A 19,374-nucleotide genomic window follows, 5' to 3' on the forward strand; every position below is an offset into this window, starting at 1 on the left:
TTACATAAATAAGCAGGGTCTGCCAGGATGAGCTACTATTTGTAGTACACCTTTGGTTTGTCTAGCTATTTGCACCTTAGGTCTCATCTTCTCAGAAGACCAGTAAGGGTGTTTGCCACTATGGTAACTGCTCCCATCAATGGGCAAGAAAGCACGACAACCATGTAGTGGCTGGGAAGGTGCACTTTCTTCTTGGGAATGGCCTTCTACTGCCATAAGCAGTGCCTATAAATAAGAGTACAGAATGTTCAAGCAAAATTTTCTAAGCATACATTTACTTGATCCAGAGGAATGGGAGACCTGTGCAGTCTTGCACTCGTTTTACTCTTGGTTGGGTGGGGGTGATCATGATTCTGGATCTCATAACAAATGCCAACCCTTGCCCTTCCTTTCTTGATATAAGCAGAGCAGATCAAAAGGTCTGGATGCAGTTTTGCAGCCTTGGTCTCAAAGCAAGCTCATGTATGTATTCTCTTCTCTCCTGAGGTTAGGGTGAGAAATCGACAATTTTATCTCACTCAGGACCAGTAGTTCTATTTTCTGACTCGAGACCTTGATATGCTGCTTCAAGCTAGGAAGCAGTTTCCCTCTATAGAGTACACACAACTGTGACACCTTGAGCTGTGCTGCACATAGAAAGCAGTTTATCTCTTGCTGCATTGTTCCTTATCCTGGTGTTTGTTCAGGATTGGACAAGGAAGATTGACTTTGGAGTCTTTAAAGGTTCAATTTGCACTTTTCTCCAGTTTTCAGGCTCTCTGGCAACTTATTCAGCTATGGTGCAATTCTCCGAAGTACGTTGCATATCCGTCTTTCTGTAAGTTCCTCCTGTCCTGAGTAAGTTGAATCTGGTCCTCAAGGCATCAGGGTGTATGTGCCTTTTCATCTTCTCAATCAGTCTTTTTAGGCGCTGTTCTTTTCCTTCCAGGATTCTGATCAAAACAGTTTCCTTCTTTCAAATAAGGTGGCTGTTTCCATGAAGTCTGTTTTTATTTTGTAGGGTACTTTTATTCAAGGACAAATGCATGTTTTCATTCAAGGGAAGCAACTTCCTAAAGGTTGAGAGCTGTTTCTACTAGAAGTATTATGCCCTTGTGGTCATACTCAACAGTGGTGACGGGTCAACATTTGCAGAGTGGTAGCATTGTCGTCTCTTCCTACATTTTTCAAGACATTTTTCTGAGGTAGGAATGTGATCATTAGCTGGTTCGGGTCTGAGCTTATTCCAGCAGGAGTTTCATAATCCCACCAATCTTGAAGTGCTTTGCTACATTCAGCAGGTTCTGGACTGGTTCGGTGAGGACGCTAAGAAATAATATAAATAAAAATCTTGAAAAGGAAAACAAGTGATCCATTTCTTTGTTATTCGAAATACCAGAACCCTAAGGCTGCACATTGTCCTTATTGTGCAAAGTATGCAGGACATTTTGCTGTTTCAACTGCTGGTGAGCAGGAATAACCCACAGGTTCTCAACTGGGTTGACGAGGCTAAAGAGAGAAGCAGCTGATTTTTCTGAGATGACCAAAATTAAGCTAATCAAGGATCCAAAGATGTTCTGCATTATATACTGGGAATTCATAAAAATGAGGAAATAACATTGCATATACTTACTTTGTGATTTGATTGTTGTATTGTCATGCTGCAGGATGAGACGGAGATTCAAATGACTGGGGTTTGGTTTTGTGTTCAAAAAATAAATGGCAGCCTTACTAAGACGTATTTTAGATATTGTAGAAATGTATTTTGGTATCTGAGTCCTTTTAAAAAGGCACGCTAGTGTTTTTAGCGCACACTAAAAATAAGCACATGCTAAATGTTAGAGATGCCCATATATTTCTATGGGCATCTCTAGTGTTTAATGCACCCTAACCATTATTGCTCACTAAAAATGCTAGTGCGCCTTTGTAAAAGGATCCCTAAGTAAACTGATCAAATTGAGAGAGAGAATGAAAGTTGTGTAAAGAAAGTAATGTCCCCAGAGGCATCTATTATATTGGGGTTTAGTGAAGAATAAAGTGGAAGTCATTTGCCTTGAGGTGCACATCTTCATGATGTCTCAGAAAAGTAAAGCACATTCTCCATGGACAAGTAGGGGGAATGCAGGCACGATGGCATTATCCTGATGGCTCTTTGTTGTAAACTTTGAAGGCTCCCTGAGCAAGGGCAGGTATTCCCACATGAACTAGAGTTCCTCTGTCTTTTTCTACCAGTCTTGTCAGGTATACAGCCTTCCTCCTCTGGAGTAGAAGGGAAGAAAACTAGAAGCCTCAAAACAGCTGGAGATCAGTCAGGAATAAGGAGTAAAAGCAGTCCTTTTACCCCTTCAGGGCCATCCCATAGATGTTCACCATTACCACAGTCCTTCCTTCTTCCTTCTAGTAGGCTTTACTCTGGGACCTGTTGGAGAGAGTGCACCATGTGAGAAAGCTGCACCCTTCCTGAATGCTCACACCATACTGATGGAGCATTGCAAGCCATGAGACATACCTGCTCTGTGGCATCATTCCAACCCTGTCCCTACAGGATGTAGGGGAAGCTGCCTTTCTGCTGTCACGAGCCAAGCTGAAAAGCACAGGTTCAAATATGATTAACAGCAACAAAAAAAAAAAAAAAAAACCCACATACCTTGTTAAAATTAAGTCCTATCCTCCCCCCTTGTGAAAAAAACTGAACTTTCAAGGTGGCCCAGTGCTTAGCCAACCATGGAGAATCAATAAAATATGCACGAGCAAAACCATGGCAAAAACTCAACCAGTATATGGCAGAAGGACAGACAAGGTGGATGACTATGAGCCGCTTCGTGAAACCACTAGCATAAGAAAACAGGCCTAACGCGCATGAAGAGCTGGATTTGGCTACCTATTTTTCAAGTACCTTCCTTATTTATTTATTTGTTTATTTGTTGCATTTATATCCCACATTTTCCCACCTATTTGCAGTCTCAATGTGGCTTACATTATTCCGTAGTGACAGACGCCATTTCCGGATCTGATAAATACAAAGTAGTATAGCATTAAAGTTCGTAAATGATAGAGTATATTACAAAGTGGCATTATATTCGTGTTCATAGATGGTAGAGTAAATTACATTATTCCTCATGCCTGTCTTCTGCCCCAAGATGACAATAGCAAACCCTAGCTCTGCACCTGGAGTCTTGCCAGGCACTGCTTCTCCACCCGCTCCAAATATTCTTAATAGCACCTCTCCAGATCATACTTAAAGCTCATTCAGTCCTTAGGCTGAGTGTTCAACTTGGAGAAGAGCAAGCTGGCACCCTTCACAGTTATGGAGTATCTGAGAGGTCAATTTGGCACCCAGAAGTGCAAAAGCTTTCTTCCTTAGCAACCAGAGGGTGAAGCTGCAGTGCCGTATTGGATGCTTTTGGCAAGGAGGATGCTGTAAACCTGGGATTACTTGCAGACTTCAGGCTCCATGGTGGCAATCCTAGACCTTGTACCTTGGGTGCTGGCTCACTTGCGTCCCTTGTAGTGGTGTCTCCTAAAACGATGGTCAGCTTAGGACCAGTCTTTTCAGACATGATTGCTGTGGATTCGAAGGCCAAACCACTATGCCAAAGGTATGAATCTAGAGGCAGAGGTTCTCAGCCCAATCCTTGGAACACAACTAGCCAATCAACTTTTCATGATATCCACAATAATTATACAGGAGACAAATTTGTATGCCCAGGGGATTCCATCCCAGGTCCTTCCACATACAGGGACATCACAGTGGTCTCAACCATTGTATTTGAACCTCTGCAATGTAACCTTTACATCCCCACCGGCTTCTCTGCTTTCCTAAAGGAGAATGGATTGTCCCAGCCTATGTCATAGGTCCTCTTTATGAATCCAACAGAACAGACTCAACACAGCCTGTCTTACTATACACATTGGGTAGCACGATGTTTACCTGTGATGCAGCATCTCTGCAGAGCCCATTTGTAGAGCCTCAAACAAAGCGTCACTCCTACCTCAAGTTCCTGCAACAGCACTCTAGGACACTTCCTTTGGGCTCCACAGAAGTACCAGATGATAAGCAGAATTTGAGTTTATCCTGTAGTCCTTGAGTGCTGTTAAGAAGGTCCTAGCCTTTTTGATGCACCAGGTTCTTTAGGGTTTGTAGCTGGGCATTTCAAAGACCCTGTTCTCCATTCAAGCAACATCTCGAGGTCCACCCTGTGCCTAGTCCCAATCATCCTCAACTCCATTATCAGTTTGCGATTCTGGAAGTAGCTCACGAGGACAAAAACCTCCGTCATATACTAGCTGCCCACTAGGGAAGGATTATAGCATCTTAGATGTGGTGGGAAGGAAGAGCTGCCAAGGGTTGATGCTAAGCCTCAAAACTGGTCCTCCAGCTGCAGATCTTGCTTTACCACCACTTGCTATTGCAGCAAACCATCAAGCCGCCTTGAGTCCTCCTCCTTAGAACACTCTCATGATCAACTTGTTAGATCCACTGTGTTCAAGACTGCAGCTTCCACATATGATGCATAGGATTTTGTCTCGCATAGCAGCAATCACCATTATGGAATGGTGCACCACATGGTTCTGAGCCTTGGGTCTCTGAACAACTAGCAGATGATTAGTAAATGCACTCTATTTGGATAGAACCTCTTCAGAGAAAAGGTTGAAGGCAGTTTCTCAGATCAAGAACTACTGTTCTTATCTTTAGGAACTGTATTCCCAACCAACTGACCAACCTGTGCAGAACAGAAGTAGCCAGCATCTCCTTTATAAGAAGGCATCTAGCAATTGATCCAACAATTCTACCTGCACAGGTGCTATCATCCATTCACTCAGTAGTGTCAGCCAGCCCAGGCATCCTTAGGGTCAAAGACCTAGTGAAGGGAAACGACCGTTAGCTACGATCTCTGCTGCCCTCACATCTCTCTGGGTTTTTGACTACCTTTCAGTAGGATGCAGAATTTGTCTTTTGAAGAGCCCTGGCAGTTGTTTATTTTCTTAGAATCTGCCTTTACTAATTAGGCAGCGGAAGCAGTGGCCCGTCTCATCTCTCTGGGCAAAGTTACATATGCCCTCCAAATATCTAGCTTTCCCAACCTTGAATCTGCTCATGGCAGTTTGGTACAGACTCAGCCATAGCTAAGTCTGTAATTAAAGAGGAACCCAGTTTTAATTAGCTAAAGAGATATAGTTTATTAGTATTAATTAGCATTGATACATTACCCAATAATGAGCAAGTCAGTCAATCATGCAGTGGAACAGAATCACACGACACACCAGCTCTCGGTGGTGCTCTGTCTTTCTCCTCCATCTGCATCTGCCTCTTACACTGCTCGGGGTGCTTCCTTTATACTGTCTCAACCCAATGGATTCCAATGGGATCCAGCTTTGTCAGCAGAACTTGCTATCCCTTATCAGTTGATAAGGAACCGATAAGGGTGACTTCATTGGGTCCCAGGTTCTAATTATACACAAAAGGGGTGCAAAGCACAGCCGGTGAGATGACTTCATCGGTCACTCTGCCTTTCTCAGCTCTTCTCAGCTCCCCCCTCCCTCTGAGTACTCTCTAACTACGTACATCTACCCCTTTATCTACATTCATTAGCCCAAAACATCTTTCATGACTCTTCACCGATGCCAGTCCCAGGCATGTTTATAAGAGCAAAGGACCCCCTCCCGTGCCAGCTCCCTGAGAACTCAGTTCAGCTTGTGCTGTAGAAAAATGTATTTTGTATCAGAGATGACTTTGGCTTTTTAAGAGAAGCCCAGCTCTTATTATGAGCCATTTGCTTGTAGAGGCCTAGCTCTTTAGCCTGAGCCATTGACCTGTAATTTACTGAGAGCAAGGGCGGCCATATATATACACAGTCCATCATGACCTTCCAGTGGGTGTTAAGTATATTTTACCAGGATTACAGAATACATTATTACTCAAGCTGAAAAGAAGACCTTAAACCACTTGAAGATCTTTGCAGTCAAACCCATGCCACCTGTGCCACAAGGCAATTGTCCTACTAAAATTCTTCCTTGTCCCCACATAATCAGAGGGGACTACTGCCTATTCTTGACCTCTGGAACCTCAGTTTCTTCAAGAGAAAAATTCTAAATGCACACTAGCCATCCTACAATTCCTTCGACTGACAGCTTAATAGTCTTTCTAGACCTGGGGAATGCATGCACCCACATCCCCATTCGTCCCCAGTACTAGCAGTTTCGCATCCCTAAATCTTCATTACCGGTATCAAATGCTGCTCTTTGGCCTGTCTGTTGCACTTAAGATGTTCACAAAGTGTCTTTCAATGGCTGTCACCCATTTACTTATGATTACTGACTTCATCTACCCATATTTTGAAAACTGTCTGGGCTCCAGAAAACTATGCCCATGCTACAATGCCTCAAGCTCCTCAAAGAAGAATCCACCTTGATGTCCACGTAAATCATCCACTTCAGGAATACATGCCTAAACAACCAAATGGCAAGCATGAACCTCCCTCTGAACAGGTTAAGCAAGCTTGCAAAAACTGACCAGTCACCATTGCAAGAAAAAATCAGTAACATCTCACCAAATCTTCTGGGAGGTGATATCTGCTGTTCGTTTGCCAGGCTGTACATGAAATTCCTGCTCTGGCACTTCGTTCTGGGATCAGCACCCCAATTATTCTCTATGAAAGACCCTTTACTGGGACTCGGCTTTTCTACAGTGCAATTAATTGTATTAGCTGTGCTTTTGTTTTGTTTTTTTAATTGCAACTAATAAATAATGTGTTAATCACAGGGGGGTTGATATTCAGCTGGCGGTGCCTAGTGTTTTGCTGACCACCGCTGGTGTTATACCTGGAAATGCAATGCTGGGCCGTGTTCGGGCGCTGACATTGAATTTCCAGGTTCATTGAGCCGTCTACACCATAGCTGGTTGTGTAATATTCAGCACTTAACCAGTTATGGGGCACGCATTAAAATAGGACAGGTCCTTTTTATGTGGGCCTGTTTGTGGTGACTTTGGCTAGTTAGGTCCTGAATATTGACACTTAACTGGCCCGGAATGCCCTCAAATAAGCCGGTTTTGCTTTAAGCACTAACAGGTCATTTTTATCAGCACTAAATGGTTAAGTGCTGCTGAAAATGACCAGTTAGCCCCAAACAGGTGATATAACCAGCCAGGAGCTGTTTCTAGCCAGTTAAATCACTTTGACTATCAACCTCAGAGTTAACCGTGATTAATGTGCCTATATTTAACATCAACAAGCCAAGTATAGAAGTAGACAGACAAACTTTCAAACCAGATCATAGATTACATAGTTATCACAAAACTTACATTCTACCTCCTAGCCAAAATGTTACCCACCAAATATGAGCAGGTTTGCCAACCTTCACACAACTCCTTTAGTGGACATCTATGAGGCTGCAACTTGGTCCTCTGTGCATGCCTTCACCAAACATCACTGCTTGGACAATACCTTTGGATTGTCTTGTTTCTCAACCTGTTTGCCTAGTGGCACCTGTTGCTCTGTCCCCAGTCAACTGTGACAGACTAATCAATGTGGCAACCCTCAGCTTTGTAGTCACCAATCCATGTGTCTGTATTCCCCCTGGTTGTCTAAAATAGAGAAGCGGGGTTGCTTACTTTTACTAGAAGTTCTCTGTAGACTGCAAGAGAATGCACCCCCCGCCCATTGTTCCCTGTGCCAAGACGTCAATGATGGTGATATGGACTGAGACAGGGAGGAGCTCTGGTTCACATGGGAATGTTCACAAATGTCCAGAGAGTCTTCAAAGGCTTTCTGTGCTAGAGGGACTAGTGTGAAACCGTCAGGATGGTATTGTGAATAGTGTGGCTACATTTCCTTGCAATCTATGAAGAACTTCCATTATAGGTAAGCAACTCTGCTCTATGTCAAGTCCATTTGTTTGCTGTGTGTTTGGATTCCTGGGGTATAGCATGTAGGGATGGGATTAGGCAGGTTTTCTTATCACTTTTTTTTTTTTTTTTTTTTTTTACAGGCATCGCCTTCCCCACTAGTATATCGGTAAATAACTGTGTTTGCCATTTCTCTCCCTTGAAGAGTGACCAGGATTGCTTGCTGAAAGAAGGTGACTTGGTGAAAATGTAAGTGTCCATCTGAGTCTCCTTCCCTTGAATAAGACTGGTCTCAATTAACTACTGATAGGTTAAAAGGATATCCTAGTGTGTGTGTGCTTCTTGGAGATGAGGCTATGTCTTGAGTATGGCTCCTTTGAATGAGGTTTGATGGAGTGGAGGAGTAACCAAATAGTTACTGCAGCAGCCTGAGAAGCTGGGGAACAGGGTTTAATTCCCACTGTAGCAACGTTGACTCTAGGCAAGTCACTTAACCCTCCATTGCTCCAGGTACAAAATAAGTACCTGTATATAATATGTGAACCACTTTTTGTAACCACAGAACAGTGGTATTCTAATGCCATCCCCTTTCCATTATAGCACTGATTTTTAAGTATTATGCAATAGTATTAAGAAGGTGAATACAAGTGTCTCATGTTATGCTGTGAAGAGGTTTCTGCATGCGTGATATGTACTCACAGCATCTGTCTGCCTCTTGCTTGTAATGCTCAGTGTTTTTTAGCTGCAGAGAGCTAAAGAAGGAGAACACTGTATCTGAAGCTGCTTTTTCTTTGCATTGCAGTGATCTAGGAGTCCATGTGGATGGCTTCATTGCCAACGTGGCACATAGTTTTGTTGTTGGAGCCACAAAAGTAAGTTGTCTATATCTCTCATAGCTTTTTTACTCTGGCCTCATTTGATTTTGCAATTGGAGTTTTCTGTGATCTTTATAGAATAACTGTACCTTGTTAGCAGCAGAGAATGGTCTGTAGCTTGCTGCAGGATGGCAGGCCTAAACAAAATAGGTAGTGTCATTGTGGTGGTCATATTATACATATATTCCACGGTGTTAGTTGTATGCATAAAGTGCTGATTCCTTGTCATCTGCTCCAGACCATTCCTAATGAGTGGGTATATACCCTCCTACCAGCTGATGGGGAGACTGAGAACTTACTGAGAGATCACGGTATGTAGTCTAGTGCAGCCCTGAGCCTCCTCAGTATTTCTCAGTCTCCTTAGCAGATGACAGGTAGGTGCCTGTTCTGGGTCTCCGTTTTTGCCTAAATTCCTGTGTTTCTCTCAAATGTTTCAAAAACAAAACAAAAAACACCACAGACATTGGATCTAAACAGTTTGGGAATAGTGTTTGGAAGCTGTTCTGGGTTTCTTTTATGGGTCACAAAGACAGAAAAATGCAGCACAGGAGGGATTGGGAATGGTCTGGAGCAACTAAAGGAAAGAAAATTGGCAGGTAAGCCCTAATTTCGCCTTCCTTGTCATCTGCTCCAGATCATTCCCTATGAATGGGAAGTACCAAAGCAGTGCTCAATGACGGTGGGACGCCTGCAACCCCCTAGAGAGAACAGAGGCCCAAAGGCCACCTCTCAATGGGCCTGGATATCTAGCCGATAATATTTGACAAAGGAACGCAGCAATGACCACACCGCTGCCCTACAAATTTCTGCCACTGGAATCAACTAATGCTAGTTCCATATCATCAAGCTGATCAATCCATAGACTGGTGGGTTGTGTCCATCTACCAGCAGGTGGAGATAGAGAGCAAACTTTTGCCTCCCTATATGTGGTCATGTGCTGCCGGAAACTCCTCAGTATGTTCTCTATCTCAGCAGGTGGTGGTCACACACAGCAGCAGCTCTGGCTAGGCCTCCAAGCCTAATCCTTAGGTTTTGTTGAGGCCTGGGGTTGAGGGCTCTTTTGAGCAAGTGCAAACCTGGTGGTGCCAGGTCCCTCCTTTTCTCCCCCCTCCCGCTGGCTCCGTTAAAAAAAAAAAAAAAAAAAAATTTAAACGTCTTTAAAGGCGTTTATTTCGACGTTTATTTAAACGTTCATTGCAGCTACTCACTGGGACACCAGTTCGTTACAGCTCGGAGCGGCAAGCAGGTAATTTTACCTTTTTATAGCGGGCAGGGGGTTTCCCGATTCTTCTCCTCGTGGCATATGGCGTCGGAGGGCGAGGGCGCAAAGGGTCGCTCCCCGGATCGCTGGAGCGCTTCTAGAGGGGATGCGGGGGTTTTACAGCCTGATTCGCCCTTGATGGGTGACAGTTTAGTGACCGATGAATGTCCCGGTCCTTCCTCCGGCGTGGCAGTTTTTCCCGCCATAAACGCCCATCCCCCGCTCCTCGCCTCCGCCATCTTGGCCGGCCACGCGTCTCGGACGGCTTCTTCGTGGGCCGCCCTTGAGGTTGGAGACATTAATGCCATGAACGCCCTTAATTTGGGCGACGGCACAAAAGCGGCTAAAGTTAAGCGCCGTTCTTCCCGCGCGGCTCCTTCGCGGAGTTTCGCGCCGGACGCCATTTTGGATGCGCAGCATGTCTCTCCCCCGCTATTGCGAGCGCCGGTTGAGAGTGCGTCTAGGGCTGTTGCCCAGGCTGCGGAAGTGCACAGTCTGGGGGGTTTCTCCCCCGAGTTTGTTTTGCTGCTGCATCAGGCTTTCCTCATGCAAAACGCTGCCCCTGCTCCCTCGTCTGGTAAAGAGGTTGAGGTTCCCAGAGGTAACGCCCTCGGGTTGATTCCCAGGCCTTGGAGGACTTTGTCTCCTCCGATGTAGATGAGGGCAGCGTGTCTGAGGTCTCCCAACGGTCCTTTGCGGATTCCTTGGAGGAGATAGATCCCCGCTCGGATGGAGCGGATGACCCCTCTGCAGCGCGGCTTTTTAGCCCAGAGGATTTGCCCAACCTGTTGTTACAGGCCATGGACACTTTGAAGTTTTCCTCTCCGGAGGACGTCTCTCCCTCAGCCCCTGTTGGCTCTGCCATTATGCTGGGGACGAAGCACCCGCCTAGAACCTTCCACGTGCATGATGCCATGCGCACATTAATTGCGGCTCAATGGGATGTCCCGGAAGCGAGCCTCAAAGTGGCTAGGGCTATGTCCCGCCTCTATCCTTTGCATGAAAGTGAACGTGAGGCCTATCTGTGGCCTACCGTGGATTCTTTAATCACTGCGGTGACTAAGAAAACGGTTTTGCCGGTGGAAGGTGGCACGGCCCTGAAGGACGCCCAAGACAGAAGATTGGAGGCGGCCTTAAGGTCGTCCTTTGAGGCGGCTGCTTTAAGTTTGCAGGCCTCAGTTTGCGGCTCCTATGTGGCCAGGGCGTGCCTGACTATGGTGCAGCGGGCTTCCCCCTCGGATCATTCCTTGAGGGCTGATTGGCCGGCCCTGGAATCGGGCTTAGCCTATTTGGCAGACTTGCTGTATGATGTCTTGAGGGCCTCAGCTAAAGGCATGGCTCAGACAATCTCTGCGCGGCGGTGGCTTTGGCTGAAACATTGGTCTGCTGACCACGCCTCTAAATCCCGCCTGGCTGGATTGCCTTTTAAAGGCAAGCTGCTCTATGGGGTCGAGCTGGACAAATCGTGACCGATCTCGGCACGTCTAAGGGCAAGAAATTACCAGAGGTCAGGGCTCGGGCTAGTACTCGTCCCGGTACCTTCAGAGGACGGTTGCAGGAAGCCCGTCGGTACCGCCCGGGCAAGTCGGGCTCCTCTGCCCCTTCTTCCTTCAAGAGGAATTTCTCCCCCAAGCAGCATTCCTTTCGCAGAGACCGCCGTCCCGGAGGTGCTCCCTCTGGTCCTCCCCCAGGGGCTCGTACCCAATGACGGGGCCTTGGTCCATGCCCTAGTGCAGATTGGAGGACGGCTGTCCTCGTTTCTGGGCGAGTGGACCACAATAACTTCAGACGCGTGGGTGCTGGAAGTCATCAGAGACGGCTACAAGCTAGAGTTCTGCCGACCCTTAAAAGACGGGTTCGTACTTTCTCCCTGCAAGTCTCCGGTCAAAGCTGTGGCAGTGCAGCAGACCTTGGACAATCTGATCCGCCTGGGCGCGGTCGTTCCGGTGCCAGAAAGTCAGCTTGGCAAGGGACGTTACTCCATTTACTTGGTGGTACCAAAGAAAGGAGGTTCTGTCCGGCCTATCCTCGACCTCAAAGGGGTCAATCGGGCCTTGAAAGTGCGGCACTTTCGCATGGAGACTCTCCACTCTGTTATAGCGGCAGTGAAGGCAGGAGAGTTCCTGGCATCCTTGGACATCAAGGAAGCGTACCTGCATATTCCCATCTGGCCTCTTCATCAACGCTTTCTGCGTTTTGCAGTCCTGGGACGACACTTCCAGTTCAGAGCCCTCCCATTCGGGTTGGCTACTGCTCCGCGGACCTTTTCCAAAGTAATGGTGGTCATCGCGGCCTTCCTACGAAAGGAAGGGGTACAAGTCCATCCTTATCTGGACGACTGGTTGATCCGAGCCCCCTCTTATGCAGAGTGCGGCAAAGCTGTGAACCGGGTAGTTGCTCTTTTGAGCTCCCTGGGATGGATCATCAACTGGGAGTAGAGCCAGCTGCGCCCGACTCAGTCCCTGGAGTACCTGGGAGTTCGATTCGACACCCAAGTGGGCAGAGTGTTCCTGCCAGACAATCGGATTGTCAAACTTCAGGCTCAAGTGGACCAGTTCCTAGTAGCCTCTCCTCCTCGGGCTTGGGACTATGTGCAGCTGTTGGGCTCTATGACGGCCACGATGGAAGTAGTGCCCTGGGCCAGGGCTCATATGAGACCACTTCAACAATCTTTGCTGCGGCGCTGGACTCCGATGTCGGAGGATTATGCTGTGCGCCTTCCCTTTGACCCAGCAGTGCGCAAGGCGCTGAGCTGGTGGATGCAGACAGTCAAGTTGTCTGCGGGAATGCCTCTGGTGACCCCAGAGTGGATTGTCGGCACGACGGACGCCTCTTTGTCGGGCTGGGGAGCCCACTGCTTGGGAAGGACAGCGCAGGGGCTCTGGTCTCCTGCAGAGACAAAGTGGTCTATCAACCTCCTGGAACTCAGAGCCATTCGGTTGGCGCTTTTGGAGTTCATCCCGGTACTGGTGTTGAAGCCTGTACGGGTCCTGTCAGACAATGCCACGGCTGTGGCCTATGTCAACCGCCAGGGAGGTACCAAGAGCGCCCCTCTAGCCAAGGAGGCTATGAATCTTTGCCAGTGGGCGGAAGCGAACCTGGAGCAGCTTTCAGCGGCCCACATTGCCGGAGTCATGAATGTCAAGGCGGTCTTTCTCAGTCGCCATACCTTGGAGCCCGCAGAGTGGCAACTATCTGCTCAGGCGTTCTTGGACATCACGAAGCGCTGGGGCCAGCCGAGCCTAGATCTGATGGCGTCATCGGCCAATGGCCAAGTGCCGCGCTTTTTCAGCAGAGGACGGGACCCTCGATCCCTGGGAGTAGATGCTCTTCTCCAACAGTGGCCGACACAAGAGCTCCTCTATGTGTTCCCGCCCTGGCCCATGTTGGGCAGGGTGCTAGACCGGGTGGCAAAGCATCCCGGCAGGGTAATCCTGGTGGGTCCGGTTTGGCCCAGACGTCCCTGGTATGCGGACTTGATCAGGCTCTCAGTCGACGATCCTCTGCGGCTGTCAGTGGAGCAGGGCCTGTTACATCAGGGTCCCGTGGTGATGGAGGATCCCTCCCCCTTTGGTCTTACGGCCGGCCTGGCTATTGAGCGGCAGCGTCTGAGGAAGAAGGGCTTCTCAGACAAGGTCATCGCCACTATGCTAAGAGCGAGGAAGCGCTCTACTTCTACTGCTTACGCCAGGGTTTGGCGTATCTTTGCAGCGTGGTGTGAAGCAGGCTCACTTTCTCCCTTCTCTGCTCCAATTTCTTCAGTGTTGGCGTTCCTGCAAGAAGGTCTGGAGAAAGGCCTGTCGCTCAGTTCCCTTAAAGTCCAGGTAGCGGCTCTGGCTTGCTTCAGGGGCCGCCTGAAGGGTGCTTCCCTGGCTTCGCAGCCAGATGTGGTGCGCTTTCTCAAGGGAGTTAATCACCTGCGCCCTCCTCTGCACTCAGTGGTGCCTGCGTGGAATCTCAACCTGGTGCTAAGAGCATTGCAGAAGCCGCCTTTTGAACCCTTGTCAAGGGCATCTCTGAAAGACCTGACGTGGAAAGCAGTCTTTTTGGTGGCTATCACTTCAGCCAGAAGAGTTTCCGAGCTCCAGGCGCTCTCATGTCGAGAGCCTTTTCTGCAGTTCACTGAGGCAGGAGTGACTATTCGCACAGTGCCTTCCTTTCTGCCCAAGATTGTTTCTCGCTTCCATGTGAATCAGCAGCTCTGTCTCCCTTCCTTTCATAGGGAGGACTACCCAGAGGAGTACTCTGCTCTTAAATATCTGGATGTGAGGCGAGTCATCATCCGATACTTGGAAGTGACCAATGATTTCCGGAAATCGGATCATCTGTTTGTCCTGTTTGCAGGTCCTCGTAAGGGTCTGCAGGCTGCTAAGCCTACAGTGGCAAGATGGGTCAAGGAAGCCATTGCAGCGGCTTATGTGGCCGTAAGGAAGGTGCCGCCTATCCAGCTGAAGGCTCACTCCACGAGAGCTCAGGCGGCCTCGATGGCAGAGGCCGGATCCGTCTCCTTGGAAGAGATATGCAAGGCGGCAACTTGGGCTTCGGCTCATACATTCTCCAAGCATTACCGTTTGATGGTGGCTGCACGGGCGGAGGCCCGGTTTGGAGCTTCAGTGTTGAGGTCAGGGATTTCAATGTCCCGCCCTGGGTGAGTACTGCTTCGGTACATCCCACCAGTCTATGGATTGATCAGCTTGATGATATGGAAGGTAAAATTATGTATAATCATACCTGATAATTTTCTTTCCATTAATCATAGCTGATCAATCCATAGCCCCTCCCAGATATCTGTACTGTTTTTATTCTGGTTGCATTTCAGGTTCAAGTTTAGTCTTCAGTTACTTCAGAAAGACTTTGTGTTCAAGTTTTTTCACTTGGATTCTTCAAGAGTTGAGACGAGTTTGTGTTACAGTGAGCTGCTGCATTCCTCTCCCCCCCGTTTTACGGGGCTGGATTGAGACATAAATTCTGCCGGCACTCCCTCCCGCTTCGTGCGGCTGTAGGGCAGCTTTGTACCCCTCCCGCTTCGGCGGTGTTAGGGTCAGTCAGCTCCTCCCGCGGTTGCGGTTGCAGGATAAGCCAGATCCCCCCGCATCGGCGGGTGTGGTGTCCCTCCCCCGCTCCGCGGGGATGAGCTGGACGGATTCCCCTCCCCCACTTGTGTGGGGATGAGCTGGGTTAATTCCCCTCCCCCGTTTCGGCGGTGGTGAGCTGGGCAGAGTGTCCCTTCGTGGGTGTAATTCTCTAAGTGCTGAGTCCTGCGGATGGAGCTTTGATATCGACATACTGAGGAGTTTCCGGCAGCACATGACCACATATAGGGAGGCAAAAGTTTGCTCTCTATCTCCACCTGCTGGTAGATGGACACAACCCACCAGTCTATGGATTGATCAGCTATGATTAATGGAAAGAAAATTATCAGGTATGATTATACATAATTTTACCTTCCATATCATCATGCTGATCAATCCATAGACTGGTGGGTTGTGTCCATCTACCAGCAGGTGGAGATAGAGAGCAAACTTTTGCCTCCCTATATGTGGTCATGTGCTGCCGGAAACTCCAGTATGTTCTCTATCTCAGCAGGTGGTGGTCACACACAGCAGCAGCTCTGGCTAGGCCTCCAAGCCTAATTTTTAGGTTTTGTTGAGTGCCTGGGGTTGAGGGCTCTTCTTGAGCAAGTGCAAACCTGGTGGCGCCAGGTCCCTCCTTTTCTCCCCCCTCCCGCTGGCTCCATTTAAAAAAAAAAAAAAAAAATTTTGAACGTCCTTAAAGGCGTTTATTTCGACGTTTATTTAAACGTTTATTGCAGCTACTCACTGGGACACCAGGTCGTTACAGCTCGGAGCGGACAGCAGGTAATTTTTACCTTTTATAGCGGGCAGGGGGTTCCCCGATTGGTCTCCACGTGGCCCATGGCGTCGGAGGGCGAGGGCGCAAAGAGTCGCTCCCCGGATCGCGTGTGCGCTTCCAGAGGGGATGCGGGGGTCTTTAAGTCTGATTCGCCCTTGTTGGGTGACAGTTTTGTGGCCGATGAGTGTCCCGGTCCTTCCTCCGGTGTGGCGGTTTTTCCCGCCATAAACGCCCATCCCCCGCGGCTCGCCTCCGCCATATTGGTCGGCCACACGGCTCGGACGGCTTCTTCTTGGGCCGCCCTTGAGGTGGGAGACATTGATGCCATGAACGCCCTTAATTTGGGCGACGGCACAGAAGCGGCTAAAGTTAAGCGCCGTTCTTCCCGCGCGGCTCCTTCGCGGAGTGTCGCGCCGGACGCCATCTTGGATGCGCAGCATGTCTCTCCCCCGCTCTTGCGAGCGCTGGTTGAGGGTGCGTCTAGGGCTGTAGCCCAGGCTGCGGAAGTGCACAGTCTGGGGGGTTTCTCCCCCGAGTTTGTTTTGCTGCTGCATCAGGCCTTCCTTATGCAAAACGCTGCCCCTGCTCCCTCGTCTGGTAAAGAGGTTGAGGCCCCCGGAGGTAAACGCCCTCGGGTTGATTCCCAGGCCTTGGAGGACTTTGTCTCCTCCGATGTAGATGAGGGCAGCGTATCTGAGTTCTCCCAACGGTCCTTTGCGGATTCCTTGGAGGAGACGGATCCCCGCTCGGATGGAGCGGATGACCCCTCTGCAGCGCGGCTCTTTAGCTCAGAGGATTTGCCCAACCTGTTAGTGCAGGCCATGGGCATTTTGAAGATTTCCTCTCCGGAGGACGTCTCTCCCTCAGCCCCTGTTGGCTCTGCCATTATGCTGGGGACGAAGCGCCCGCCTAGAACCTTCCACGTGCATGATGCCATGCACACCTTAATTTCGGCTCAATGGGATGTCCCGGAAGCGAGCCTTAAAGTGGCTAGGGCTATGTCCCGCCTCTATCCTTTGCCTGAAAGTGAACGTGAGGCCTATCTGTGGCCTACCGTGGATTCTTTAATCACTGCGGTGACTAAGAAAACGGCGTTGCCGGTGGAAGGTGGCACGGCCCTAAAGGACACCCAAGACAGAAGATTGGAGGCGGCCTTAAGGTCGTCCTTTGAGGCGGCTGCTTTAAGTTTGCAGGCCTCAGTTTGCGGCTCCTATGTGGCCAGGGCGTGCCTGACTTTGGTGCAGCGGGCTTCCCCCTCGGATCATTCCTTGAGGGCTGATTGGCCGGCCCTGGAATCGGGCTTGGCCTATTTGGCAGACTTGCTGTATGATGTCTTCAGGGCCTCAGCTAAAGGCATGGCTCAGACAATCTCTGCACGGCGGTGGCTTTGGCTGAAGCATTGGTCTGCTGACCACGCCTCTAAATCCCGCCTAGCGAAATTGCCTTTTAAAGGCAAGCTGCTCTTTGGGGTCGAGCTGGACAAAATCGTGACCGATCTCGGCACGTCTAAGGGCAAGAAGTTACCAGAGGTCAGGGCTCGGGCTAGTACTCGTCCCGGTACCTCCAGAGGACGGTTTCAGGAAGCCCGTCGGTACCGCCCGGGCAGGTCGGGCTCTTCTGCCTCCTCTTCCTTCAAGAGGAACTTCTCCCCCAAGCAGCATTCCTTTTGCAGAGACCGCCGTCCCGGAGGTGCTCCCTCCGGTCCTCCCCCAGGGTCTCGTACCCAATGACGGGGCCTTGGTCCACACCCCAGTGCAGATTGGAGGACGGCTGTCCTCGTTTCTGGGCGAGTGGACCACAATAACTTCAGACGCGTGGGTGCTGGAAGTCATCAAAGACGGCTACAAGCTAGAGTTCTGCCGACCCTTAAGAGACGGGTTTGTACTCTCTCCCTGCAAGTCTCCGGTCAAAGCTGTGGCAGTGCAGCAGACCTTGGACAATCTGATCCGCCTGGGTGCGGTCGTTCCGGTGCCAGAAAATCAGCTTGGCAAGGGACGTTACTCCATTTTCTTTGTGGTACCAAAGAAAGGAGGTTCTGTCCGGCCTATCCTCGACCTCAAAGGGGTCAATCGGGCCTTGAAAGTTCGGCACTTTCGCATGGAGACTCTCCGCTCTGTTATAGCGGCAGTGAAGGCAGGGGAGTACCTGGCATCCTTGGACATCAAGGAAGCGTACTTGCATATTCCCATCTGGCCTCCCCATCAACGCTTTCTGCGTTTTGCAGTCCTGGGCCGACACTTCCAGTTCAGAGCCCTCCCGTTCGGGTTGGCTACTGCTCCGCGGACCTTCTCCAAAGTCATGGTGGTCATCGCGGCCTTCCTGAGGAAGGAAGGAGTACAAGTCCATCCTTATCTGGACGACTGGTTGATCCGAGCCCCCTCTTATGCAGAGTGCAGCAAAGCTGTGAACCGGGTGGTTGCTCTTTTGAGCTCCCTGGGGTGGATCATCAACTGGGAGAAAAGCCAGCTGCGCCCGACTCAGTCCCTGGAGTATCTGGGAGTTTGATTCGACACCCAAGTGGGCAGAGTGTTCCTGCCAGACAATCGGATTGTCAAACTTCAGGCTCAGGTGGACCAGTTCCTAGTAGCCTCTCCTCTTCGGGCTTGGGACTATGTGCAGCTGTTGGGCTCTATGACGGCCACGATGGAAGTAGTGCCCTGGGCCAGGGCTCATATGAGACCACTACAACACTCTCTGCTGCAGCGCTGGACTCTGATGTCGGAGGATTATGCTGTGCGCCTTCCCTTGGACCCAGCAGTGCGCAAGGCGCTGAGCTGGTGGATGCAGACAGACAAGTTGTCTGCGGGAATGCCTCTGGTGACCCCGGAGTGGATTGTTGTCACGACGGACGCCTCTTTGTCGGGCTGGGGAGCCCACTGCTTGGGAAGGACAGCGCAGGGGCTCTGGTCTCCTGCAGAGGCAAAGTGGTCTATCAACCTCCTGGAACTCAGAGCCATTCGATTGGCGCTTTTGGAGTTCATCCCGGTACTGGCGTTGAAGCCAGTACGGGTCCTGTCGGACAATGCCACGGCTTTGGCCTATGTCAACCGCCAGGGAGGTACCAAGAGCGCCCCTCTAGCCAAGGAGGCTATGAGTCTATTCCAGTGGGCGGAAGCAAACCTGGAACAGCTGTCAGCGGCCCACATTGCCGGAGTCATGAATGTCAAGGCGGACTTTCTCAGTCGCCATACCTTGGAGCCCGGAGAGTGGCAGCTATCTGCTCAGGCGTTCTTGGACATCACGAAGCGCTGGGGCCAGCCGAGCCTAGATCTGATGGCGTCATCGGCCAATTGCCAAGTGCCGCGCTTTTTCAGCAGAGGACGGGACCCTCGATCCCTGGGAGTAGATGCTCTTCTCCAACAGTGGCCGACACAAGAGCTTCTCTATGTGTTCCCGCCCTGGCCCATGCTGGGCAGGGTGCTAGACCGGGTGGCAAAGCATCCAGGCCGGATAATCCTGGTGGGTCCGGATTGGCCCAGACGTCCCTGGTATGCGGACTTGATCAGGCCCTCAGTCGACGATCCTCTGCGGCTGCCAGTGGAGCAGGGCCTGTTGCATCA

General features: G+C 49.9%; 1 protein-coding gene across 1 annotated transcript in view; it reads left to right on the forward strand.

Annotated features, from left to right (window-relative positions):
- Positions 1-19,374, forward strand: part of PA2G4 (proliferation-associated 2G4) — an 86,905-nt gene that overhangs the window by 15,594 nt on the left and 51,937 nt on the right. Inside the window, exons 3-4 of the mRNA XM_030196752.1 lie at positions 7,969-8,074; positions 8,628-8,697. Of these exons, the coding sequence (XP_030052612.1) occupies positions 7,969-8,074; positions 8,628-8,697 (176 nt within the window). The remainder of the gene's footprint in view (positions 1-7,968; positions 8,075-8,627; positions 8,698-19,374) is intronic.

The sequence above is a fragment of the Microcaecilia unicolor genome, chromosome 3 (assembly GCF_901765095.1).
Source record: "Microcaecilia unicolor chromosome 3, aMicUni1.1, whole genome shotgun sequence".
Taxonomy (NCBI): domain Eukaryota; kingdom Metazoa; phylum Chordata; class Amphibia; order Gymnophiona; family Siphonopidae; genus Microcaecilia; species Microcaecilia unicolor.